At 41.9% G+C, this 27,954-nt stretch overlaps 1 protein-coding gene across 2 annotated transcripts in view; it reads right to left on the bottom strand.

The window, feature by feature from the left end:
- Positions 1-27,954, bottom strand: part of tgfbr2b (transforming growth factor beta receptor 2b) — a 233,139-nt gene that overhangs the window by 191,581 nt on the left and 13,604 nt on the right. For both annotated transcript variants that reach the window (XR_012596364.1, XM_074654504.1), the window contains exons 2-8: positions 27,489-27,633; positions 27,193-27,383; positions 12,747-13,042; positions 12,410-12,658; positions 12,146-12,259; positions 11,222-11,359; positions 8,815-8,956 (exon numbers count right to left, since the gene is read on the bottom strand). Coding sequence is in view for 1 of the 2 variants with exons in the window: in XM_074654504.1 (XP_074510605.1) it covers positions 8,815-8,956; positions 11,222-11,359; positions 12,146-12,259; positions 12,410-12,658; positions 12,747-13,042; positions 27,193-27,383; positions 27,489-27,633 (1,275 nt within the window). In the remaining variant the exon portion in view is untranslated. The remainder of the gene's footprint in view (positions 1-8,814; positions 8,957-11,221; positions 11,360-12,145; positions 12,260-12,409; positions 12,659-12,746; positions 13,043-27,192; positions 27,384-27,488; positions 27,634-27,954) is intronic.

Here is a 27,954-nt window from a genome sequence, read left to right as displayed (position 1 = left end):
TCATGTAGAGGGGGAGAAAAAAAAAAGAGAGCGAGAGCGTAACGTCGAAAACCATGAAAAATTAAAAACAAAGTTCTGGGATTGGGTCCAGACCTCATGAAACCGAACTCACAACAGCTGCAGTCTGTCTCCAGACCCAAAGAGAAAAAAACTCTCAGGATCTCACAGTTGCTGTGAAACGAGACTCTAGTTGCCGCAAAGTCATCTTTCATTTACTCATCTGAGCCAAGAAATGATATGCAAATATCTGACAAATAGTGTAAGCGGCATGTCCTATGTACCATCTCTTGTTGTTATATTTAACAACTTCTATGTCCTGTATTCAGAACCTGTGTACACTGTGTAGTATTAGTAACATGTGTACTTTTTTTAGGTGTGATGTATTCGCAGAAAAGTATTACTAGCACATATAGTGATAGTATTGAGTATTAATTGTAATTTAATTAAGAATAAGAATAAGTTGAAGTTAGTTTATTTGATGTTATTTTAAGACTTGGTGGCTACACATCCTGACTTATTTTAAGAAATCTTTTCAAGTGAAAATCACTCAAAGCACTGACCGCTTGTTTAAAGCAAAAGCATGAGCTTGGAGGGCGGTGTCTTTTTTTTTTTTTTTTAAGTCTTTACCAAATCCAAAACACACATGCAAAAAAAGAAATGTGTTTATCTTCTCTAATGTAAGCTGCAATTGTTAGCATGTCTGGCTAACTAGTTTGTAAACTACAGTAGTAACGTGGTGTCAGCGGTGAGTTATTTCCAAGGCCGTCACCTACAGTAGTTTGTGGGGTTACAACTTAAGGCTGGCCCACGCTAAAAGATTAGTCATATCTTTACAGATGTTGAAAATGTGAGAGACCCCACGTTTACTTAAAAGTAGCATACTTCAAGTTTATTTTATGACAATAGCTCCTTTTGCTATTTGACGGGATGTTTTGTGATGATAATTTTTTTTTAAATAAAATGTGTTTTCCGTGCATGCCTCCATGTTAAACGGAGAATTAAAAAAACATACAAAATTCTTGAAGAATTTAAGTAAATTCATATCAAAACATCCATTTACGAACTCTCACACACTTTAAGAGGCTACTCTATCAAAGGAAGCACAACTACGAGCCAAGTGTACCTTTCTGTAGGCCTATAACGCAAGAATATTTAATTATACTTTTATCTAGTATATCTCGATTAAAAGTAAAAGAATAAGCCAAGTATACTTTTAAGTATATTTGTCAGCATGAGCCAAGTAAACTTAAGTATACTTTTGTTAAGTATATCTCTGATAAGTACATAAAAGTAAACTAAAAGTATACTCTCTTATTTCAAATTTAAAAGAAGTATACTATAAGCACACTTAGACAACTTATTTTTTGGTAAGGGCACACATATTGACATGTTATGTTAAATTTAACAGTTTTGTTCCTATGGTGTGTGGAGAGCAATGGTTTTGCCAAAACAGCACACCACACACTAACAGATTCATTCATGAACAACAAGAGTCCCGACTAAAAATAACGGAAATCTCACAGAATCTCTCGTGATCAAACGTGACTTTAGTGTAAACAAACATGGCGGACAACGGGCAGGAAGAATTAGCGATGTTAGTTTTTACTTTGTACTGAAAATTCACGAAGGATGGACGGATGAAGTCATGGAGACATGTTAAATAAACACTTGTGTTGTTGCTACAAACCAACCAGGTGGTCCTCCATTTCTGAGCTCCATCTTACTACTACTTTATGCTTCACTTTTAGCATTAGCTCATGCATTAGCCACGGCCGCCATGACGGCAGTGGTTGTCCTTCCTTCTTCAGTCAGCTTAGTTCTCAACTGGCTATCATTCTTTCCCACGTGACTGAGTCATCGGCAGTCCTCGGGGTTCCCCACACACAACAGGTATCCCATCGTAGATATTGAACATGTTTAAAAAAGAACATGTTTAAGGCAGACGTTTGAAGTTGAAGTTGGAAACCTTTCGGCTGACCAAAATTTCTGACGTCAGAAATTGATCCGAATGTACAATGGCCGGTCGGGAGCAGTTGATCGGGTCATGATTGGTTCTCAGTCCCCCCCTGTACACTGCACGACAAACTACGCCCGAGGAAGCTGAAATTCAGTCCGACTCTAAAATGAGTCGTGCGGCTCAAAAATCGGGTCAGAAACGGGCTCAAATCGTACAGTTTATTCTCAGCTTAAGGTGGGCAATTCTTAGTGTACCGTCAAGTGGTCAAGTGTAGATGTTCACAATAAATTGCCCTTTGTGGTGAGATTATTTTCTCTGCAGTCTGACTGACCATAATCTGGTTTAGCAGCTCCAAATCAATTTAAACAACACATGTTGTTCTTGTTAATTAGTGGAATGGTATGACGAAATCTAGGAAAAGCTGCAGTAGTTTCATTTTAGCCGAGCCCATGTGGTCTCTGCCACTGTGCCCTCAAACACAGGAAGTGGGAAAGGCTGGAGTGGAACCCCCGGACAGGAAGTTGGAGGTCTGGGATCGGGACTGTGTGCAGAGAAGCTGACTCTACAGGCCCACACTTCCTGTTTTCGACATGTGGAACTTCCCCCCCGTTTCTAGTATTTTAAAACAGGACCCAGCCGGGCCCGGCCCATTCCCCTGGAGGTTATTTATGCCAGGGCTACATATTGTGCAGCAGCCCTCTGCTGATCTCCTGCTGCGGAGCTGGTATAAATACCACACATTTTACTGGACTGGATACAGCTGAAGCACAGAGCAGCGCAGAGCGAGCTGAACCTAAAATGAGGAAAGCTGAAAACAGAAATAAAAAGAGGTGGAGTGCCTTCTGAACATCAAGACATGACTGTAGTGGAAAAGGTCTCATTTCATGCTCCGATGCCGATTTGGCTCCTATACACTTGTCCTCATATTTCTGAATGGTATCTGGGACATAGAGAAGTAGACCGACACAAGCCGTGTTTCCATTCACATATTTGTATGCACATTTGAAGTATTGCATTAGAGAAGCAGTATGGAAACGGAAAAAATTACTTTAAAGTATATAACTTTTTACGCTCGCTTGAGGCGGTTTTAGCCTTCGTCGAAAAAGAGTTGATGCACTAAATGGATTATGAGAATGCCTTTGAAGAATAAATTCCGACGTAGAGAACATTTAACTCAAATGACTGATCAACTGTTTCTAATGTTGGCGTTTTCCCGCATATATATTTATTAGAGCTGTCAAAGTTAACGTGATAATAACGCGCAAATTCAATCATACGCCACTAATTTCTTTAACGCAATTCGATCTTTTGGAGACTGTAGCGGGCTCAGTTTTAAAGTTAGAGTAAAGATACTGACATCATATGAAACTATAACACCTCAGGAATCTATTGATACCAATCATGTCATACTGGCTTTTTACGAATAATGATAAATGCTAAATAACGCTATAAATGTACGCACAATTTTGGCGAGGAAAAACTGTCACAGTCATTTTCATAGGGGTCCCTTGACCTCTGACCTCAACATGTGTGAATGAAAGTGGGTTCTCTGGGTACCCACGAGTCTCCCCTTTACAGACATGCCCACTTTATGATAATCACATGCAGTTTGGGGCAAGTCATAGTCAAGTCAGCACAATGACACACTGACAGCTGTTGTTGCCTGTTGGGCTGCAGTTTGCCATGTTATGATTGAGCATATTTCTTTATGCTAAATGCAGTACCTGTGAGGGTTTCTGGACAATATTTGTCATTGTTTTGTGTTGTTAAATGATTTCCAATAATAAATATATACATACATTTGCATAAAGCAGTATATTTGCCCACTCCCATGTTGATATGAGTATTAAATACTTGACAAATCTCCCTTTAAGGTACATTTTAAACACACAAAAAATGTGATTAATCACAATTAACTATTCCGATCAACTGACAGCCCTAATATTTATATTGCTTCCGTCTCTAGACAGCATGAAACACGGCCAATACTAGCAAGCAAGGAATCTATGTTTGTCTGTATATCCGCTAACTGTATCTCACCGGTGTTTCTGACCGCAAGTAGCCGGACTTGGGTGTGTTTTTTTTCTGTAGCCAGGTTTTATTCACTCCAAACAAGGAAACGCTCCGAATCCGCATTTCTTTTTTTGTGAAATTTCAACAGTTCACTTAAAAATCTCTCAACAATTCACTGCAGTCTATATGACGACAAGTGCTGCCTGCTTCCCCCCTCCACAGCTCTGGACATTTGAAAGCTATGAGAAGAATTTCATCCTGGGTTTGAGAACATATTTCACAAGAGACTGCAACCAGAGCCTCAGTCTCACTTTCCCCTTTCTCTGTCTGGGGCCCGTGGTTAAAGGCCTGGTATATCCAATCTAAGGGGCGGATAGCGGTTTACGACAGTTTCCTTTTCAGATTATCTGTCTGAAACCTTTGTGGCCTGGAGGTTAGCAGAAACCTTTGCGGCTGGCTACGCTGTCTGGGATCTGCTATTCTGACAGAATCACAGCTCCATGGTAGGCGTTCAAGAGACCTCAACACAGACTGATATATATATACATCGATATAGAACAATCACAAGAAGTAGAATTTAACCTGCATAAACCAACGAACCGCACCCTCTCATCAAAACAAAATCTTCTCTCTGTCCAAACGAAGCATTGGCCCGTCTCCAGAGATACTGTAGCCGTGGGCTGAATAGCTGTGGCAGGTTCGTGGCGAGCACATTAGGGTGCTGTGAAAGTAAAAAAAAACGTGTTTGACGGGGCTCTGAGAGGCGAATAGTAAGAGCGAGGAACGCCTTTTCTGCGAGCAGGTGAATCTAGTTCCATTTGTGTCCAGGCCTGAAACTCTTACCGAATACAATTTACTCAAGTGTGCCATTAGTATACATATTTAAATAAGAGGGTATACTTTCAGCTTACTTTTTATGTACTTATCAAAGATACACTTAAATGTACTTAGCTTATACTGGCAAGTATACAGAAAAGTCTAAGTACCCTTACGAAAAAGTAGTTTACTTGTTTGTTTTATGAAGTATACAAAAGTAAAGTTCAAGTTAATATTTCCCAAGTATACTTTACGTAGTACATACACTAATACCAATGTACTAGTAGTATACTTGTAAGTGTACTTGAATACTTCTCTGGACTAAATTTGCCCACTTTTTAGTTTATAAAAGTGTACTTTAAATGTAAGAATAATAAATGTTGAGTACAAAACTAGTTTATACCTATTTTTTATGTTTTACTGCAACTATACTAGAAGAATACTGATAGTTTACTAGTTTTATACTTGTAGCCCACTTTTTAGTTTATGAAAGTACATTTTAAAGTATACTCTCAGTAAAATACTAGTTTAATCGTTTTTATACGGCAAGTACACTTGTGGCCAACTTTTTTTTTTAGCAGAGATTTAAGTCTGAATAAGAATACTTATTTATACTTTTCTTAAGTATATCTCGATGAAAAGATTAAGTACAAGTAGGACTATAAGCCAAATAGACTTAGACTTTTCTGTATACTTGTCAGTATGAGTCAAGTATACTTAAGTATACTTTTGTTAAGTATATCTCTGATAAGAACATAAAAAGTAAACTGAAAGCATACTCTCTTACTTTAACTTTAAAAGAAGTAAGTACTTATAGCACACTTGAATAAACTTCTTTTTGGTAAGGGCAATGTTAGGCATAGTTTTGAACTTTTGAAAGAGATAAGCTGATTATTTTCCCCCTGCTTCCAGCTTTCATGCTAAGCTAAGCTAAGCTAATTGCCTCCTGGCTTTAGCTCCGGACTTCACACACACAGTCATGAGAGAGGTATCAAACCTCTCCTCTTTCTCTCAGCAAGAAAGTGAATGAACGTATTTCTCTTCTTTTTCCCTCTGAAACCTTTTTCCTTCTGTCCCTCCAGAATATAATGATCACTCCCCTCACCAGCTGTTGCCAAAGGCTGTCTCCCTTCATGGACCACAAGCCTTTTGCTTGGCACGGTGCAAACTCTTCGCCCCGCTCCATTACCCTGCATAACCCTCAGCTCAGACAGAACATGCAGGCCCTGCCGCGCCCTGCAGGCTAATTCAGGATATGTAAATAAAATGCTCCGAGACACACGGAGAAAACGTACTATAACTGACCACAACAACAATGCCAGTGCAGGGTAGTATTTCTATCCTGTCCCCTGTTGTTGGGGTGGAGACAGAGGACAGACACACGATCCCAGATTGAGACATAGAGCAAAAACAGGGCTGGAAGAGGGCGTTTGTGTCGTAGCTCCCTCTCTCCTCTCTGTTTCTATGCACCTCTCTCTCTGAAATAAACACACACAGACAAACACATGCATGTAGGAATGTGACTGTCTGGTTCTAAATGTCTCCGACTGTCTAGAAAAGCCCGCTAGGAGGAGCGGGAAGGAGGTGGACCGGAGAGACTCCCAGGAGAGTAGATGGGAGGAAACAGAACAGTTTGTGTGTGTACTTCTATCTATGTGACATCCAATTTGAGTTAAAAAGACGAGAGAAGATGTTTTTGGAAAGTGAGGACATTTTGTCCAGCCCAAAGGCTTGCTTGAGGGTTAAGACTTTTTAGAGTTGAAAGATAGGTTTGGATCTTTCAAAATTATCTTAATAAAATGCTTGTGAAAGAGTTGTTAGTTGCTACAATCAATCCTCCTCTCCATATTAAGCTTGACCGCGGTAGTCGGTGTTATCGGTCGGGCACACACCGATAACATTAATTGCCCACTGTCCCACCGTCTTTTTGCTTTTAAGACTAATTTCTTTAACACATTAACGCAATTTGCACTTTTTAGGTTGTAGCGGGCTCAGTTTTAAAAGATTGAAGATACTGGTATCATATGAAACTAAAAACCTAAGGAATCCATTGGTACCAACCATGTCATACAAGTCGCGAAGAAGGATAAATAACACTCCAATCTTACGCTAAATTTTGTTGAGGAAAAACTGTCAAGTCCATTTTCAAAGGGGTCCTTTGACCTCTGACCTCAAGATATGTGAATGAAAATGGGTTCTATGGGTTCCCACGAGTCTCCCCTTTACAGACATGCCCACTTTATGATAATCACATGCAGTTTAGAGCAAGTCATAGTCAAGTCAGCACACTGACACATTAACAGCTGTTGTTGCCTGTTGGGCTGCAGTTTGCCATGTTATGATTTGAGCAAATTTTTTATGCTAAATGCAGTACCTGTGAGGGTTTCTGGACAATATCTGTCATTGCTTTGTATTGTTAATTGATTTCCAATAATAAATATATACATACATTTGCATGAAGCAGCATATTTGTCCACTCCCATGTTGATAAGAGTATTAAATACTTGACAAATGTCCCTTTAAGGTACATTTTGAACAGATAAAAAAATGTGTGATTAATCGCTATTAAATATTTGAATTGACAGCCGTAATACAAATACATGAAAAATGTCCTTACTTTAATCTTTCCATTCTTGAGAGGATATTTAAGCCTCACAAGCATAGACACACACACACATCCACACAGAAGCTGAACCAGGTAGCGTATCCATTCCTTCCCTCTCTCTCCCTGATTTCCTGCCCAAAGAAGGGCAACAGCAGAGTTCAGATTGTCTCCCTCACATATCAGACATTCCTCAGATTCTTACTGCAGACCTGGAGCTGAGGTCGAGGTGCACCGACAGACATGACCATCAGACTCCCTGTTGACACACAAGTCACTGCATAACAGGAAACAGTAGCCTGGACCTCCTGTCTGCACTATGTAGGTCACACACAAGCGTACAGTAGGCAGTAGGTGTATGAACTCTCAGATCACACGACGCACAGTCATGTTCGATAATTAGGGTGCAGAAAATGAAAAATGAACTTTTATTTTGAGAAGAAATGGATGAAAGTGCTCTTTAAAAGACACTCTGAATAATACAGACACTCTGTATAAGAGTTATACGGATACGATCCTGACTTTATATAACTGATAATCTATTTCTGCCCAGAATGGATGCTATATAAAAAACTCATGCTTTTAGCGTTTAGCATGTTTGTCACACAAAAACACAAGATTCATCTTAAGATTTTTCTTTTCGGGGCAATAAACATGTTAAATAGTGTCTTATGGCGGTGTAAAATACTGACTGATTTTGCACATTCCAACCATAGCCTGTATATAAGAAGTGGTGGACTGGTTTGTGGACTGCTGTTTTGAAGCCTTGAGTTTGGCTTTTTGGCCAAGGGAAACCTGGCAACCCTTAATGTGGAGCACCGGTGTAATGTAGATGTCGCTCGTATTGACGTACCCACAGGAAATTATCACCAACTCTGCAGTTTCCCTCGGCTCTAGTTTATTCTAGTTCTTATTCATATAGCCCAATATCTGCATCTGGCAATTGTTGGCTAACATGTTTGATTAAAAATTGATAATACTGTATGTTAAAGTTGAGTTTCCAGTTATGAGTACAGCTTGCCCTCAGGTAAATATTTCCTTTAGATGTGTCATGCAGCTGGGCACAAGGAGTTAATTATCAACATCTGTAGAGGCTACAGTAAGCAGCCATGTTTATCACATTGCAGTACAGATGTGACACACACATGCCTTCACATGCTGCCTCCACTGCTACATGTGAGGACCTCTAACGTGATGTCATCGCTGCCGGCCAATCGGATCGCCTGCTGAACTTGTTGTGATAACCCGAAACTCAACTGTTGAGTCATCTCAGGGTTTTTTTACACCTCACCTCAGCAGGATTAGTTTTGTTCTCCATGTAAGTGTGTGCTTGCGTGCTACATGACATCATACTTCCCACGGCCTGAAACATGTAATTACCGGACATGTGTGTTTGTGGCGTGTGTGCGTACGTGCGTACACTGACCTCCAATTGCTTCACACCTCGACGTCATCTCCCAAAGCACAAGGGCCATGGAGTAAATGTCGGTCTGCTTGAAGGACTCGATATTCTCCAGATTCAGTCGGGCCTCCAGCACCTCCGGAGCCATGTAACGCGCCGTACCCACCTGCAGGACACAGATAGCACACGCATATATACTGAGCATAGAATTACACTTGTTTCTGTGCTAATGAAGTAGACAGAAATACAGACAGAAAATAACAGCATCTCTCTCAGACACACTCTCTCGCCAACACATTAAACACTACATCAGTCTGCAGGAGCGTGCTGTTCACCCTCTTCAATTGTCTGGCTTGTGATTTATTGCTGTTGCAATAACCGTTGGGCTCAGTGACAATAAACCTGACTCACCAACTGGCTTCATTCATTATTGGATGACACAAGATAAGACTACACTTGTTTGATGTGTGTAATCAAATTACACACATCAGCTACTGCACTGAGTAATGCCACATCTAAAATTACACCGTGAGAGTTTGTTCTACACAGCCAGAGGGAGTTAAATGTAATTTTGCAAGTCACAAGTAAGTATCAAGTCTTGGCTATGAATTCCCAAGTCAAGATCAATAAGTTCCAAGTCAAGTCCTAACTTATGACGGACAAATTCCAATTAAAACGCCCCCTTTGAGGGATAGAAAACTGAAGGTTCTGTAGACTTCAATGTAATTTAATATATTTTTGAATTGTAATTTTGACAAGTTCGTATGCATTCATCTCTTGTTATACAAACGTTTGCTTCATACACATGTCTAATAATTATTTTGCCTGAACCCTGAGTGTTCACGATACCTTAATAAAGGTTGATCTCCTTCATGTCCCTTCATTCTTCCCCTTGTCCAACACAGTGGCCGGATATTGCTTATCCAGACATCTCTACATATCTGATTGATCCCGTTAGACTAAGTGTTGTCTATAAATAACCAACGTGTTAACAGCCAACTGTTTGATCTATAGGCTGAGATTTAGTTGGAGACGACAGTCTGATGCTGCTATAACGTTAATGTATGACTGTATTACTGCAGCAGCCTCCCACTCAAGCTAACGTTAGCTAGCCATGCTAGTCACTGTCACCAGCATCAGTTAGCCATTTAGCACACTGACAGTGAATATTCACGTATCATATGAGCCTCAGATCTCAGTGTGAAAGCCTCGGTTAACCCGCTACACAACAGCTTTTCATCATTTTCTCTCCTGTGACGGTAAGTTTCTTCCCCCCAGACGATATTTAATGTTGAATAAAATGCCATTCCATACTGTGACAGCTGAAGGTCACAATCGTTGCAATGGCTTTGTTAGATTTGTAACGTAACAGTCGCAATGAAAAACTGACAAAAAGCTGTCTTTCTTTTTTCTGTTGCATCACATACACACATGTACCAGCTGTAAACCGAGAATATTGTGGGTTTTATTTGGCCTCGACTTTGGGTTTAGGGAGGATATCAAGTCATTCCGAGTCAAAAGGCTGAAGTCCAAGTGAAGTCACAAGTCTTTACTGATTCTGTTGAGTCAAGTCTGAAGTCATCAGATGCTGCCTGCAAGCAGGAGACAGCTGATGATGTGACAGTGTCACAGATGCTGCTACAAAGGATCTCTTTTAACTTTTAACAACCCTCAAAGAACTCTTAAGTTTCGTGGTTAAAGATACGAGTCGAACAAGCTCGCTGGCTACGTTTGCAAAATATTGCCTACACATCTGCTGTTGCATGCGGAACCCATTTTTTTTTTATCGCAGGACAAAGAACATTTTGCGGCTGCCCATGTTTCTGTACACGCAGAGGTTATAATTACAACCTACCAGCTGGAATTTCCAGTCGTGAATGGAACACAATGTGACAGTCACAGATCATCATTTGAACATCCTGTGCTCTCTCCGTGGCATCGTTCAATGTACATTCTGCTACTGACCAGGAAAAGACTGAGGGACGGCAGCTGGTCATAGCCAGCTTCTTTCTGTGTTTGCATGTACTGTATGTCGGGTGTGTATCCTCGAACAAATCCTCATTCTGAATAAAGTGATTTATCGGATTAAACAAGTTAGTCTTTTGTACTAAATCAACTTCCTTTAATGAATATAACTTGTCAGTGTGTGCCTCCCTTTGAGTGGTGGTATATTTCAATGAGCCTGCATGTGACATAGGAAGAGGAGCCAAATTTTGAATCACACGTTTTCTGATCTAGGTGATTTAGGTCATATGCTGCCATTTTGATCTAAAAGACTACATGTAGGAGTTCAGTACCTTGCTCAAATACAAAAGAGCAAATGTGCTCTTTCAGCTCAGTCTATGGTTGAAATAATGTGTGATAAAAAAAGGAAGATTATTAAGTCACATAATAAAGAAGAAAAGTAATTCAAAGAGGCTTTTCATCTGACCTGTCCACTGTTGGCAAGGTCATCCACAGTGAGGCTGCTGTCTAATCGGAGTGCCAGCCCAAAGTCACACAGGCACAGCGTCAGGTCGTTCTTCACCAGGATGTTGGAGCTCTTCAGGTCTCGATGGACTATGGGCACCTTTAGGTACAATAGAAGTATGGGGGGTCAATGTATCACCATCACACACAAAGAAATCTGTCAACTTACTCCACAAAAGTTATATATCAGGAGCTCAGGTCAATTTCTGAATATAGAAACTAAAAGTCATTTTACAAACTGCAAATACAATTTGTATTTATTTTGGTTTTATGAGATCTGTTTCATAAAAGTATATGTCATTGATCTTTTTTTATGATATTGTTTGTCAGGGTCTTCAAAAAACCTGTTAAAATTGCTGTGACAAAATAATTTATGGAACTGTTTTCTGTTCTACCTCTACTATCACCCAAAAACAACATATTGTATATAAGTACTCCCTCGGCTCTCTATGGTCCCTGAAAACGTTTTCTTACAACAAATACCATTTTTTGGGCTTTGGTGAGAAATATTCAAAGGTATCCGAAGCCTTATTGCATGGGCTATTTGGGGATTTATACTTTATTATAACATATACAAAAAAACAAAAAACAAAGCATTCGAATACTAATTTGGAGGTCGATTACCGTGGCAACGGTCGAAGCTTTGAAGCATTCGGGTCAGCCCTAAAATTTCATGTTAACACTGCTGCCGTTCATTACACTCTAGGGGGATAGCAAGTGATCTGATCATCATTAGGACATAAAATAAATACTGTACAGATGTGACGTCTTTCTGTAGCTATTTTTACAATTGATAACGGTTATTACGGTTAGTACAGATTTATGTAGATTTAGCTCTGTTACGCTGCTCGTCAACTGTCACATGGACGCATTCACACAGTCCTACCTTAGGGCGTCCGCACTGGAGGCGGTCACTGTGAAGGTGGGAGACACCCTGGGCCAGACACAAGCCCAGCATCTGCAGCTCCTCCCAGCTGAGCACGTGATGCGTCAGGTGCTCCTGGAGGACAGAGGCATGATGGGATTGGTAGAATTGTGAATTTAAAACAGGTTGATACTATAACTTATGAATGAAATCTACTGTGGGAGTTACAGATCTTCACAACATGGAATAATACTGCCCCACTCGTGGTGACGGTGGCGGTCTCACCTGTAGATTTCCTCTGTGGTGGTAGGCAGTGATGAGCCAGTACTGTTTCTCCACCTTCCTCTCCTCAGCTGTCAGGAAGTGGAGGATGTTCTCGTGTCGGAGGTCCGTATTAGAGAAGATGTCCTTCTCGTTCTTCCAGGAGGCGTACTCCTCGTAGGGGAAGATCTTCACAGCTACTGTTTCAAACTGATCTGAGGTGGTCTGCTTCAGCTTGGCCTTGTACACCTGGGCGAAGCGACCCTTTCCAACCTGGGACAGGATGAAAAGTTAGTTAGAACTTGAGTTTGGATGCAAAATAGCTCCATGGAACAACTCTGATATACTACTAGGTCTGTACCAGCAGATCCAGCTCTATGGGCAGTGGCTCGGTGTTGTGGTTCAGGTTGTTGGCGTGCGTCGAGCTGCTGTCTGACCCGTCGTCGTCCATCATGATGGCGCAGGCGTCGCTGCAGTCCAGCCCGCCGGCTTTCGGCTTGCGCTTCTTAAGGCTGCTCTCCCACTCTTGGTTCACGCGCTTCCGATAGGCTCGATACCAATAGCACATACCGGCAATCACAATCGCCATCACCAGCAGGGGCAGCAGGCTCACCAGGATCACCGACACCAAGGGATCGTCCGGAGTCGGATCCACAACTGGAAAACAAGACAGAAGATGAGATGGAGAGCAGGGTTTCAAAGAGGTTTTTGTAACGGCCAACATGTGGACAAAGCAGTGTTGAAGAACGAGAGTATTAGTCATTTTGGGACTGTTAGTTAGAAGACTGTTATTGCAAACTCAGCTTTTCAAGTGACTGCTTCCATGTAAGAGCCATCCCACTGAAGAGAACTGATTAGTAGCTTTGCTTAGGTTGGTTAGGGTTTAACAGAGAAGTTACAAGTTGGTCAAAATCTACGTTTCAAAATGTTCAATGCTTTATTCAAATTAGTTTTACACAACTGCTTAGGAAAAGAGCAGCAGGCGCCTACATTGTAGTGTGAATTCAAACCTCCAACACAAGAAGTCTGTTCCTATAACATGCGGCTATTGATAAACCTGTTATATGTGCAGCAATACATTAACCAAGAATCAATTTATAATCCTTCAGATTTCAGTCCTGGTTTAATACCACAGCAAACACTCCAAGAGCAGCTAATTTGTCACAAATCCAACAGTAGAACAACTGTACATCTGTTTACAACACAGCCAAACAAACTTTGTTTAAATAAAGAAATCAGCCAAAAATTGGCCTTTTTCCACGACGCCATGAGCGACCGCCATCTGATTTCATGCTGCACACGGTGCGAACAGTCTTCCACACAACATCAGGAGGACTTGGCTACCTTGTGGAGAAGTTGGAGGCGTGCCGCCTGTCACATGCAGCTCTTCATCTAGCAGCTCACTGTGGCTGCTCCTTCTTGTTCCATTCCTCCCTGCAATATTAAACTGATCAGTTTGTCGGAAAAAAAAAATTCGCAGAAAATGACGGTGTCATGTTTTTTTTTACTGATGTTACAGTTTTTCAAAGTTATATTTTTGGGGGCATTTTCCATTTTATTGAGAGGACAGTGGATAGAGTCTTGGAAAGGGGGGAGAGAGAGAGTGGATGCGGAAAGGGCCACAGGCCGGATTCGAACCAGTGTAAAATCACTGTAAACCACGGCCTCAAGTGGTTTATTGCTTTTATAAAACGGTTACTACATATGCCTGAAAGGTTTCATAAAATAAACACACAACAACCAAAAATACAAGAACAAAAAAAAACATTCTTCCGCCAAGCAACGTAGTTCTTCAGCGACATTTAGCAAAACGGTTGCCAAGCAACACAAAGACGCAGCAACACACAGACACAATGGAAAGCATGATTAAAGACTGGGGTGATTATTAACATTTATTAGACGGCTTTGTTGAATACTCAATTCTGATTGATCAATCACGGCGTTCTACGGTCTGTTATTTTCTTTTTATAGCAGACTGTTACTATGTATAACAGATCGTTGCTATGGGCGCAGTTCTGATGTCGGAATCTGGTTCTGATGTCATTCACAACAATGACCGGCTCCTCCTCTTTACTTGTTTGTCCCTGGACAGGTGCGTTTTAATTACACAGTCCCAGAAGTAAGGACATGGCATCTTCTGTTGCCGGGTAAGCCAACATACTGTAACTTCAGAAACCATAGGGTTCACCTTTTCCCGTTTTTCACAGTGGCATAAAACTGACGGAAAGCCTGGTTTAGCTCCATGTTGGTTTTAAAATCAATAGCCAGATCTTTCTCGGCACACCAGGTCTGAAAACGGCGACCGGACCACATTCTTTCCTATGAGTCCCTCTCGCAGGTGAGGGCGATTTGAATCCATCACAATGAAAAGGACGACATAGTAGTTTGGAACCCAAACTGTCTAGATTCCCTACATGCCATGTTTTATCTAGCGCCCAGACAACTTTCTTTAGATACACCCGTCCTCTCCTCTTCCCCTTCAGAATCAACAAACCATTTCCACAGAGAATTAACTGAAAGGGAGGGTGGGGGTGTAAAGGCAGGTCTTTGAAGGACAACCCTATTTTGTATGTTTTGCAGCACACTGCAATTTCCTCCCACTACTCTATACAGTAACAGTCTGACACAAGCGAGCCGACCACAGGGAAGTCAGTCCTGACTATGAAAATAAACAACATGCTGTTCGCCGCTCCATGGAGTGCTGTAAATCACGTGCTTCCCAATGTAACAATGAGTTAAAAAAATATCTATCTGTCTATCTGTCTATATATATAACTATATATATATGGGTCTGTATCTTTAGGTTTGTGATCACAGCAGGGAGCTGACTTTGTACCCGTACGGTGGACACTGCCAATAGTGTGAGCAGTCTTTACAGCTTCATGAGCTCTGTCATTAACTGCCTCCTCTGACTCCAACTGCCAGCTCGGACAAAACGGCAGCCAACCCTCAGAGCTCCAGCGGCGGGGAGAAAACAGTCGAGCGCCTGTCTGCCTTGGCTTGGCCCGGCCCGACCCGGCCCGGCCTGGGCTGCTCTAGCTGGGCACCTTTTCAAAGAGTGTCTAGCTCAGTCTCTCAGAGGAACAACATTACCCTCCTGGGCGAAGCTGCCACATTGGCAGGCCGGAGGAGTTCGGACCAAGGACTGACCATTGAAGAAGTTCACACCACCATGCGTCTATTTTGCATTCAGTTTTTCCACATAGTGCTCATGACTGAGCGCTGTGGAGCCCTACAAAGGTTATCAGACAGGTAGAGGTGTGAGAAAATAACAATAAACTTGAGTATCGTATGTTTTGTGATACTGTATTGATTCTCAAAAGTACTATTGATTTTTAATTAATGGTTTACATGCAAAGATTTTTTGCAAATAGTGGCTCAGATTGCATGAAAAGCAGTGCTATGATGTTGGATGTTACAGGGACTGTGATCAATGGTAATGTGGTAAAAAGTTTTTACTTTTACTTTTTTACTCAGATTTTATGCATATGGTGGTGTGCTCTTTATACTATAACAGCTTTCCAAAAATTAGATTTACAAAAATGCAATATATCGCCTCGCTTCCTGTATCACAATGTATTGCAATATATTGAATGGTTACTCCTGGCCTGTATCATGATACGTGCCAATACACAGCCCTACAGACAGGTCAAAATTGATTGAATACATCAATAAATATCAACAAATATTTCCCACTTTCCTCACCTCATCACCTAATGCTTATATGATATGAGTAATAATCGGGATAATGTACAGCTAGCGGGTCATTGTTGTGAAAGAATCCCCTTCAGGGCGATGAGAGAGAGCATCACCATGTTGGGGATTCTTTCACAACAATGACCCGCTAGCTGTACATTATCACTTACTTATAACGTGTCACACCTTTTATATGATAATACTATATTAGCTGTAAGGTACGTCTGATTCACCTGATGCTTGAACCTCCGTTCTCTCTTTAAAGAAGTGAGAATCCATCATGTACGCTCTGTGATCATGCGTGGTAAAAATATTCCCAGTGGGATATCTTCATCTTGCCGTTGTGCGTGTGTGTGTGATTGTAAAGCAGTAAATCTTTCTGAAATGGCTTTGGACAAAGCCGCGGATGCAATGAATCACAAATACTGAACACATGCTTTTAAAGCGTGGTAGTAAAGTGGGTTGCGATTAAATAAGACTGCCAGACAGTCAGACACTACTACTTCTCAGATTCCACGTGTCCGTACATGTGTGTATGCTTTAAGGGTTTTTAAGATTGCTTGGAGGTTTTTTGAGGTTTTAGGTTTATTTCCTCGCCGTCTCGCTGCCATGATTAGAGCGTACGGCCGTGTTCATTCGAGGTAGCAACACGACCGATCAGACGGTGCCAAGACAAACTGGTTATAGGACTCGTGTTGCCTTTTCCAATCAGTATGCCAGAGTGTGCAGTGTTCGCGGAGGTTTGACACATCATTCCAACTAATAGAGGGATCCTCGCCTCCAGCTTGCAATTACACACGTCATCTGTGTATGTGTGTGTGTGTGTGTGTGTGTGTGTGTGTGTGTGTGTGTGGTTCAGGATGTGAACGCTGGGATTTCAAACGCTGCCATCTCTGACTCACACTCCTAATGCTCCTAACCAGTTGCTAATTACTTGGATCCTCATGCTGTTCGGCGAATAACAAAGTTGTGAGTCGGATAGTAAAAAAAGGAACCATTTCCCTCGGAAAAATGACAGAGCCAGACATGATTTCATGTCCGAAACAGGTGATGGGTGGATAGATGGAAGCCATTATAAACACAGAGGAGGTCGAAGCACACTTCGTTGTGCCAGTTTGTCTTCTGCGCCAGCAACACGATCCCAATGAGGCTTTAAATATCATTATTAATCATGTTGACTTGATCAAACATTCAAAGCCATAGTGGTTAACTTCCTGATGTGATACTTCATTATTATTATTACTCGGTCACATCATGTATAAATGAAAGTTGTACATCAATCAGATTTTTTTTTGCCTTTTCTGATGTGTGTTGTGAATTCTCCTTTCCAAATATAACGAACTACTGGCGTCAACCACCTGTAACAGTGATATGGAGATGATAACGGCTAACATGTGACGGGTGATGTCATGTCTAGCAGCTTTATCATGACGTCTAGAAATAGCAGCTACGTGCTGATAAGACGCTGCTATATAGTAACTCCACGAGCAGCCTTGTGGCGCTTTGGTTTCTAATAAAGTCAATCACGACGTGCATAAAAATGAATAGTAAAAAGAGGCTTTACATGTATTTACACTATGAGGAAAGTAAAAGCATTTCTCAGTGCACATGTCGGATGGATTTTTTCAATTAAAGCAACAACATTTGGATCTGGGAGCTTTTACAAAGTGGACGTAGTCACCATGCAGCCCAAGGCATATTAATGACACAATAATGTGCAAGGCAAAAAGCGTGCAATAAGAACGCTGTTTTTGCTTTTGGCGTGCCATTTGTACGCCATGTAGTCTAGCCAACAAAACACCGGAATTTCAACCAGCTGACCGGTGTTCGAGACCGGTGTTTCGGTTTTGTTTTGTAAGTTACATTAGTGACGTTTGTGATGTGTTTTCCGTACTTATGTTGCGCTGTTTCTGTACGTATTGTACTTAGTTTACGTACATAGTTTAAGCCCAACCATGATGTTTTTCCTAAACCTAACTAAGTGGTTTGGTTGCATAAACCTACGTGAGTGGTTGTGTTGCCCCCTACTGGTACCGCACCTTCATACACAAATGTAAAATTCACGCCTCGGCGACGCAAAGCATGACACTGACACACTATTCTCTATTGTGTCCCTATTCTATGACAGGCCTTGGCGTGATACCGGGTTGCACCGTGACGTCACTCCATTGGTTTGGGGACTACAGTTTTGAAGCCCCAAGTTCTGCATTTTGGCCGTTGCCATCTTGGTTATTTGCGTTTCTTTATTAAGTGACAGGAAAGGGTGGAGCTAAGTACAACCTGACACTGAATAAGACATAATTAACTTTCATGGACTGAAAACACACTATGAAAAGTTAAAGTTCTACGATGAAAACAAAGGCAACGCCGTGGTAGCGACCTATCAATCACAAGGTAGCCACGCCCTAAAGCATCCCCTGCTTTATGGTCTATTTGACTCTAAATGGGACCATAATTTACTAAATGAACATCATGCTGTATTGAAGAAGACTTGAAACTAGGGATTGAGACCATAAACTCATGTTTACAATGTTTACTGAGGTAATACATCAAGTGAGAAGTAGGCTCATTTTCTCATAGACTTCTATACAATCAGATTTATTTTTGCAACCAGAGGAGTCGCCCCCTGCTGGCTATTAGAAAGAATGAAAGTTTAAGGCACTTCCGCATTGACTTCCATTTGAACCCCCCCCCCAAAAAAGGCAGATGGAGTCGACCTTTAAATATTTGCTGTTGGTTATACTCCAGTTCAGCTTTGTACAGTACACAAAAGGGCTCCTAAGTTCAAGTTATGTCTGCAATATGTATGGGTTGTATGTCACTTCATGAACCTCATATTAAAAAAAGTTGTTTACCATCTTTCCCTGTGGAGTTTTTACTCTCATAAATGTATATAAATAACCTGCCATTATCCAGGCTGGTATCATATTATGCTGGAGCGTGGAGGAATCCTGCCACAGGGAGGCTGGTGACACCGACTAAAAGTGAATATCACACTCACTATTTACTTGTTATGGTAACAGCACTGCCTTTACAACCAACACTGCTTCATAAACATGGCTTATACCTCTCAAACTCTTCATCCCCTCCCTCCAACATCTCTCCCTCGCTCTGGCCCAATTCCAATCCGGTCTCGACACCCTCCCACTCCGTGACAGAGTGAACTCCGTTTGTAGTCACACTCAGCTCAATGAATCACCCTTCTTTAAAGGGACTGTTTGTACACAAATAATTACACATATAAATCAATCCGGGTCGGTGTCCCATGCGCGCTCGCGTGTGGCTACGCTGTTCAGACTTAGACTCCAACACAAACTACACGGAAGCCCGTCTGTTAAACAGTGTTGGCCGCGGTCGGAGACCGTAGCTTTGGTCTCCAGGGCCGGAGTCTCTGCTGTACTCTGCTCCTCTGCCTGCTTGCCTTCACACACACACACCGCGCTCGTTCTCGCGCTTTCGCTTCGCTTATGTGCATGCGCGCACACTACACACTGCAGAAGAGTTAGTTTAGCGCTGAGAATATCTAGTGAATGTACAGTGGACATTTGCGCAGAAATAAAAATTGGAGCTCCTCCAGACCAACAGAGGTTTTCCGTGTCTTTTGAAGTGACGGGGCTCCGCAGCGAGAAACGTTATCGTCTCCGACCAAAACTCCGGTGTCTCCCCTGATCCTTCCGGCCGCGGTCGGGAGGCTGAGGCAGGAAAAGCCAACACTAGAATCAGCAGTGATTCATGGAGAGACCTTCGTCTGGTCAGCTAACATTACTGCCAAGCAGGTGAAATATATAGTGATATTGTGGTTTTAGCTGACGTGTGTCGCCTCACTGTTTTGAGCGATGCTCGTTCATGTCTATGTAGAGCGAGCAGAAGCGCAAGCCCGAGTAACAGGACGCTGACTTTTGTTGACTTAACGGCCACAGGTATCGCTGTTAACAAGCAATTTCTGATTCTTACAAACAGTCCCTTTAAGGTGAAGGGGTATAAATACAGCGGCCACAAACTTCCCTCTCTCCGGCAAAGAAACTATTGATAAATATCAGAATCAGGAATACTTTATTGATCAATAAAGTATTTCTGGAAAATTGAAGGGGGCAATTACGTTTTATTCCCAATCTAGAATAGAAATAAGTAAGTAAGTAAGTAAGTAAGTAAGTAAGTACTGTAAGTAAGTAGAGAAAACCTAAGAAATTATAAATAAGACATATGTATAACAGCAGTGCTAATAATAATGATGAAAAATAGGATCTATCATTAATTGTGTAAAAATGCAAGAATAGTATAAATAAATATGAATATTAGTTTAAATGCACTGTATGAATAAATGCTGTGTTAATGCCAGAGTAAACCAGATTATTGCACAGCTGAATTATTGCATTAAATTTATTGTGCTGTTAAATCAGTATTGCACAGTTGAAGATATAATAAATTAGGGGGAAAATAATAATAAATATATGTTATATAAATGTATAAATATACAACACTTTACAATCAAATGAACACATCTACCCTTTTCTAGACTAGACATTTGATCCTAAATACAATCTATTTACTTTAAGTTGATAACGTCTGTATGAAGATAAAGTAGAATAAATTAAAGGTATATCTCAGTTTGAGCAGTCTACGAATAAATGTTTGTACCAGTAGACGCATGGAAGTGACATTGGAGCGTGTCACTGGCGTTGTCAGTAACGGCAGCTGGTTAAGTCGGCATCGATGCAGGCTCGCTGTTGGAGGGTCTTATAACTCACTTCCACTCCCCGCTAATTGGTTTGGGATGACACTTAATATGGCGGACCCTCCACGCGAATGCGCAAACGGAGTGGAAGTGGGTGGTCAGAGGGTGTAGGGGGTGGTTTGGTTTCTGTCTCTCTATCCCACCTCAGTGTTCTCTGTCCTGGCCACTCTTCTGTCATTTTGCCTCACACTGCCCTCTTCTTTCCCTCCTTTTCATGCATCTCAGAGTTGGTCTGCTTGAGTCATGTCTCTATAAAGCCGTCTGCTGTGTGACTGAATGACTGGTGTACTCACTGACAGCAAGCCAACATTCCCCAGTTAAGGAGGAACTGTAAAAAATAAGTACTAAAAAAAACAGATCTCGGAACATGCACAGAGCCACTTTTTCCCTTTATTGCTCCATATCCATCTTCTCCTCTTCTTCCTCTTTGTCGGCTGCATCAAGAAGTCATAATCAATTTTCCCCTTGTCTTATTTTTATCTCTTGCTCTTCTTCTTTATGATCAAAAAATAGCCCTCCAGGCGTTAAAAAAAAATCCCCACTTTATGTCATGAGAACGATTTCATTCATCATGATATCCAAATAACCCATTGGAATGACTTGGAGGAGATCAGGCGACATCTGTGCAGAAACACTGCAGACTGTACGAGTAAAGGAATGCATGTCAGAAAGAAATTAGTTATCCCTTCTCATTCCTCACATAGCGTGCCTCCAAGCATGTAAGACCGACTTTCACAAGAGCACAGCTGTAAATACAGCACTAAAACAAATAGCATGTAACTATGACAAGGCAGTATGTACTATCAGTGCCTCCCTCCCCAGCGAAACTAGTTCACAAGCTCCAAAACACATGTGTAACTGACACTGGCTGAGAGGCGGCGTTAGTCTGCTCCAAATCATCTTTACGGGATCTTAATTAGAAACAACTGCTGTGTCACAGAGGCCCCAGGTCTCTCAGAGTGAGAGCACATGGACCTGATCTATATCCAAATACACAGACTGATAGAGACAATAATGCTGATTGGCTGCGACACACACGATTTTTGAAGAATACCTCAATTCTGTCCAGGCTTTGTACAAAATTGACTTCTGGTTTCACTCAGAGTCACCTGCCTCCTTGGTGGAGGTAAAATGTGAGTTTCCTTTTCTCCCTGCTTTTGATTGGCTAGAAAAAAAATAATATCACCATTCAGTGTGTTTCCATCCAAAAGCTTGAAATATTGCAAATAAAAAAGGAATACATAAATAAGTGCAATATATCACACATACGAGTACTTCGCAAAAAGTCAAGGCCCCGCCCCCTTTTGGGGGATGGAAAACAGAAGATCCCGTAGCCTTCAATGCAATTTGACGTATGTTTGGATTGTAATTTTGACAAGTTCGTACCCATTCATCTCTTGTTATAAAAACATTTGTTTTATACACGTCTGGTAATTATTTTGGGACCTTGCCTGAACCTGAACGATCACGATACCTTAATAAATGAAGGTTGATCGCCGTCATGTCCATCCAGACTTCCCCCGTCCAACACACTGGACGGATATTGCTTATCCAGACATCTCTATATATCTGATTGAATCCTGTTAGGCTAAGTGTTGTCTGTAAATAACCAACGTGTTAACTGTTTGATCCAGAGGCTGAGATTTAGTTGGAGACGACAGTCTGATGCTGCTATAGTCTAATTACTGCAGCAGCCTCACACTCAAGCTAACGTTATGTATCATATGAGCTTCAAATGTCAGTGTGAAAGCCTCGGTTAACACGCAACACAACAGCTTTTCATCATTTCCTCTCCTGTGACAGCGAGTTTCTTTCCCCCAAAAGGGAGAGCAGCCTCGGCGATGAAGCCATGCTGGTCTGGTCTATAGCTTGGAGCCATAAAGCTCCTCCATTATATCTTTTTTTAGGACATGGCAGGGGTACAAATAGGAGATCAGCGTGGACACAGCGGAAAAACTAGGCAGACGGACGCTCACCGGAGGGCCCCAAACTGTCCGATGGCCGACCGTCGGCTTGGTGTGTCAACAACGCTGCATTCATTTTTGGCCATTTGGGGGCAGTGCAAAAAGCTGTAAACATTACTTTGTCATGTTAGCGAACAGTTTTCTTATATTTACACATCATCAGAACAGCATTCATTGGAGATGTGTTTCTGGCCACCTGACCAATGTAAGTCTAATATTCTCTCTCATTTCAACAGACAAACACATACTGAGGGAAATATCTGTCTCTTTAGCTGCTAAATGCTCCACTATGTTGACCGACTAGTTGCCGACTTTATCTCTCTGCTGTTTGGTGCTTGGCAGGTAGTGCACAGCGGGTTTATGACAGCTTTTTCCACTGACAGCTGCAGGAGAGCAGTGAGACCGACGCAACCGTGCATCCCACTTTGAGCAGCTTTTGATAAACAGCAGCTCTGAAATACCATTTGATCACCAGCGACAACACAGCACAACAACATCTCCCTATCTGATAAACCTCTTGACAGGCCTCCGCTGAGCCGTCCATCACAACCAACAAGCCCTGCCAGTGTTTGCTTGCTGTGGGATCACAATGTTCACTCCCTCATGGTGACATTTGTGGCAGCACATGTTCGGATGCACGAGCAAAGTGAATCCACAAGTGTGACTCTCAAAGCAATAAACCACATGCACAAACACTATTACAGGCACGTCATGAGAATGTAACGCAGGGGAAGAACAATGCGAGGCATTTGTAGAGGAATAAGCCGTGGCAGTGGTCCAATAAACAAACAAGGACTTCCTGCTGCATGTGTCCTCAATGGGAGGAAGGAACCACAACCCTTACCCTCAGGGCTCTGTGTGTGTGTGTGTGTGTTTCAGTGAGAGATGTACACTGACAGACACAAAGATAGATTATTCATTACGCAAACCACTCATTTGATAGAGCTATTAACTTGCTAAATTTAGCATGAAGTGTTGAGGTTTTCAGTTCCCAGGCCTCCCTGTTACATTAAGACTTTATCCTGTTATTATGCAGAGTGGTGTTGTCTCATGCTTATTGATCACTGTGGGGATACCAGTCTTTAGCGAGTGACAAATCAATCCCGCTGACCTCATTTTGCAGTTGTCACAGAAGCTTTTGGTAGTAGATCAACTAATGTTTTTCATGACGATTAAAGAGATATGCTGATTTAAAAGTGGTTATGACTAGACTAGATGCGTTCATCTCATCCATTTTTGTGGTTGATTTTTCTGGGACTGTTTTTCATGCATGGTTATCGTTGGTTGCTAGCCATGTAATCCCGCCCACAAAGCTCTGATTGGTTGCCTGCTTCTCCAACAGTGATCAATGGGCAAAACGTATAGGGCATAGAAAGTTTTCTAGCATTTATAGAGCAGCCTTTATGGCACTGCATCACGTCTTCCAATTGTAAGGCTACCCTAGAGGGCACTTCATTGCGTTTTCTGTACTGGAAGAGCAGCTTGAAGGACACTTAATCATGTTTTCTTCATTTAAGGGGTACCCTAGAGGGCACATGATCGCGTTTTCTTTACTGGAATGGCACCCTAGAGGGCACTTTGTCATGTTTTTTTTTTTCCATTTAAGGCCACCCTATAGAGGGCACTTCATTGTGTTTTCTCCACTGGAATGGTACCCCAGAGGACACTTTATCATGTTTTCTCAATTTAAGGGCAAACTAGAGGGAACTTCATCAGGTTTTCTCCATTTAAGGGCGCCCTAGAAGGCATTTTATCACATTTTCTCCACTGGAATGGCACCCTAGAGGGTACTTTATCATGTTTTCTCCAATTAAGGGCACGCTAGAGGGCACTTTATCATGTTTTGTTCATTTAAGGGAATCCTAGAGGGCACTTTATCCTGTTATCTCCATTTGAGAGCGCCCTAGAGGGCATCTCATTGCATTTTCTCTATTGGAATGGTACCTTAGAAGGCACTTTATCTTGTTTTCTCCATATAAGGGCACCCCAGAGGGCACTTCATAATTTTTTTCTCTATTTAGAGCAACCTAAAGGGTACTTCATCATGTTTCATCTACTGGAAAAGGCACCCTATAGAGGGCACTGCATCATGTCTTACCTACCATAGGGGCATCAACACTTGACAGCCCTTCAGCCTACGTAGGAGGCTGAAGTATACAGTATACAGTATATATGTACAGCAGCTCTTCTTCCCGCCCCACTGACTAATCTGAGAATAGTTTACCTAGTGAGTCTTCCTCAATGTCATTCAGTACAGAGGTGTTCCGTGTCTATGGGGCCTGTTCACCATGTGCTGGAGATGTTTCTGATTTGAGTTAAACACAGACAGGAAACCAGATGTCTGAGCTCTCCAGAGTGGCTGGTCTACACCACCACACACATAAGTACACACACACACACACACACACACACACACACACACACACACACACACACACACACACACACACACACACACACACACACACAGAGGCTGAGACAGACACCCAATTTTTCTTCTCAGCAGTGTGAGAGGCAGCAGCCAAACACAGCGCAGAACGCACCCAGCTGCATGACCACACTGAGGATTCCCCGACCCGGTGTTTACGTGATGCAAACACCGCGTTTCCACTTCCTGTTTGTGATGACGATGCACTATCCAGTCATTCCACAACACAGTAGCGACCACAATGAGAGCGAAAAAAAACTTCTGAAACGCATGCGAACAGAGTTTCCCTGTCAGTGGATGGAGAGAAAGTCAGAGGAGGAGGAGGAAGGCGAGGGGGGTGAGAAGATGACAGCGATGACGGTAATAACGATTTTCTGATAAATGAAAGAAAGCAGCAGCAATAGACAAACCGGTTACACATAGATGAACAAAAAAGGATGGAAGGCGCAAACACAAGCACTTGGTTTCTCATTTATAGTCCGAATATGAGTTATGTTGTTAGAATAGTTAGAATATGAGTATGTTGAGAGTGTTGTTCTGGTCTTTTCATGGAATGCGTTGGTGATATAAAGTAATGCCAGCATTATCATTTATTCGTTAAAGGTCCAGTGTGTAGGATCTGGCGCAGTTTGAACTTTAAGGTCGGAGGTTCATAAAAGAAAATCTAGAGGGGATGTAATGTGTACAACGCAGAGAGGTCTAATGTATTGGGATGTGTGTAGCCTAAAATCAGTTTGATTGCATTGTTTTCTATTGGAGTGAACTAACTGGCTGTGATCGGCAAAGCGCAGCGCGCCCTTTTTTGAGTTGAACTTTTGTCAGACACCCTGTTTCTATTTATTCCTGTCGCTCGCTTTGAAAGCGCCGCAATGGACGAGGAACGGCTGATACGTGAAGTTGAAATGAGGAGTTATCTGATACGAAACCTCCTCTTTTTACTACAAATACCTAAATAAGGAGGCAGCTGGCTGGAGGGAGATCACCAGGAGATCACCTGAAAGTTTACTGAGGCTTCTGTTGGCTGTGTTGTATGTCATTTTCAAGAAATATCGTGGTATAAAAACTGTGTTTTCTGTTTAAAAAACACAAACGTAGGAAGATGGCAAGTACTAATCTACCATCTTTTAAGTGGTTACGTCTCCAGTCTGATCTCAGGCCACAGCTGATAGGTACGTGGTTTGTTTACATGACGTAACAGGCTATAAGTAAATAAAAAGACCACAAATCTATCTTCTTATCTTGGTTTCTTATTCATTCAATATGAAGACACAACAAGGTCAATATTATTCATCATTACAATAAATGATTAGTTCTACGTTATTATAAACAATATAGATGCATTCCTAGGGGGTTCAGTGAACCAACGCAAACTGCGCCTGTGATCTGGAGGTATCTAGTGGTGAGGTGAGGAGACTGCATGCTCATTCTAAGCTAACGAAAACACAACGACTCCTATTATCATGTGATTATACACTAAAGAAAACATACTTATTAATATCATATTCCGTTCCTGCCAATATATCCCCCTAAATGTTACACACTGGCCCTTTAAAGAAGCATTAATTGATTTTTTTTTCGACCACGCATTGGCAAGCAATTACCTATTTACAGATCCAGCAGACACGGACCAACATTAGCATTATTTGGAGTTGTGCTTCTGGACACTAACAATGTAGGTCTAATGTCAGTTCTCTTTATAGTTCTGTTTTTGTCTCCACCAACTCCCGATGGAAATATTTGTCTATTGAGCTGCTAAATGCTCCACCAGCTACAGTCACTAACTTTGTTTATCTGCTGTTTGATGCTGGTCAGATAGTGTACAGTGGGTTTATCAGAGTGTTTTCCATTGAAAATAGCTGCCTGCTGCGGCTGGAAACAAAGCTGATGAGTGCAGTGAGACTTACCCAGTTCAGCAAAACCAAAACAATGAGCTGAAAGATGCCAAAATGCTCAGTAAAGGGTGTTAGTTTCATCATGTACTCACTGGGGGTGAACAACAGTTTGTCGTTACACTCCTCGTCGCTACAGGAGCAGACGTGAGCCATCCCACTCGTTATGTTCTTCTCCTTCATCACACAGGTGGAGCTGTTGTAGTCTTCCAGCATAACACCATAGAGCGGCTTGGACGGGTCATGACACAGAGTTTCGATGGAGAAGACTGTCTCGTTCTTCCTCCTAAGAGACAGACAGAGCAGACACTTAACGGCTAAAACTGCACACATTAAGAGCTATCTCGTAAATTGAAGAGATGAAGGCAGTTTTCTGCTCTCGGGTACCTACCAGATAGAGACACAGACCTCGTTGGTGTCAAAACAGATGGATGTGATGGAGCAGTTGGACATGCAGGTCCCCGTACCGCTACAGGAGGACAGCTCCTCATCACAGAACTTACACAGCTGACTCATTGGGTAGAAAGGTGGCATACCTGCAGAACACACACAAAATATGTTAATATGTTAAACTTTTAATTCTACCTTTAATTCTCAGGAAAGAAAACTGAATCATTTGCCCCTGTAGTATGAACTTGGCCTGTGAATCTCTGGCATTAACTAATTTTTAGATAACTAGATAACTTTTTTATTATTTTTTTCGCCCAGCTTCTCTCCATTTCTCTCCGTCTCTCACTTACTGAAGGCCCCTTTCAGACACAACACGATAACGCTCTGAAACCCTTTTTTCCAGTGGCTTGCGTCGCGCCACGTCAGCTTTCCGCTACGCCGAGCAAAGCTCAACTTTGGGCACTGCA

The sequence above is a fragment of the Sebastes fasciatus genome, chromosome 12, assembly GCF_043250625.1.
Source record: "Sebastes fasciatus isolate fSebFas1 chromosome 12, fSebFas1.pri, whole genome shotgun sequence".
NCBI lineage: Eukaryota > Metazoa > Chordata > Actinopteri > Perciformes > Sebastidae > Sebastes > Sebastes fasciatus.
Note: the sequence above shows the minus strand (reverse complement) of the source record. Positions and strands in the feature narration are given on the sequence as shown.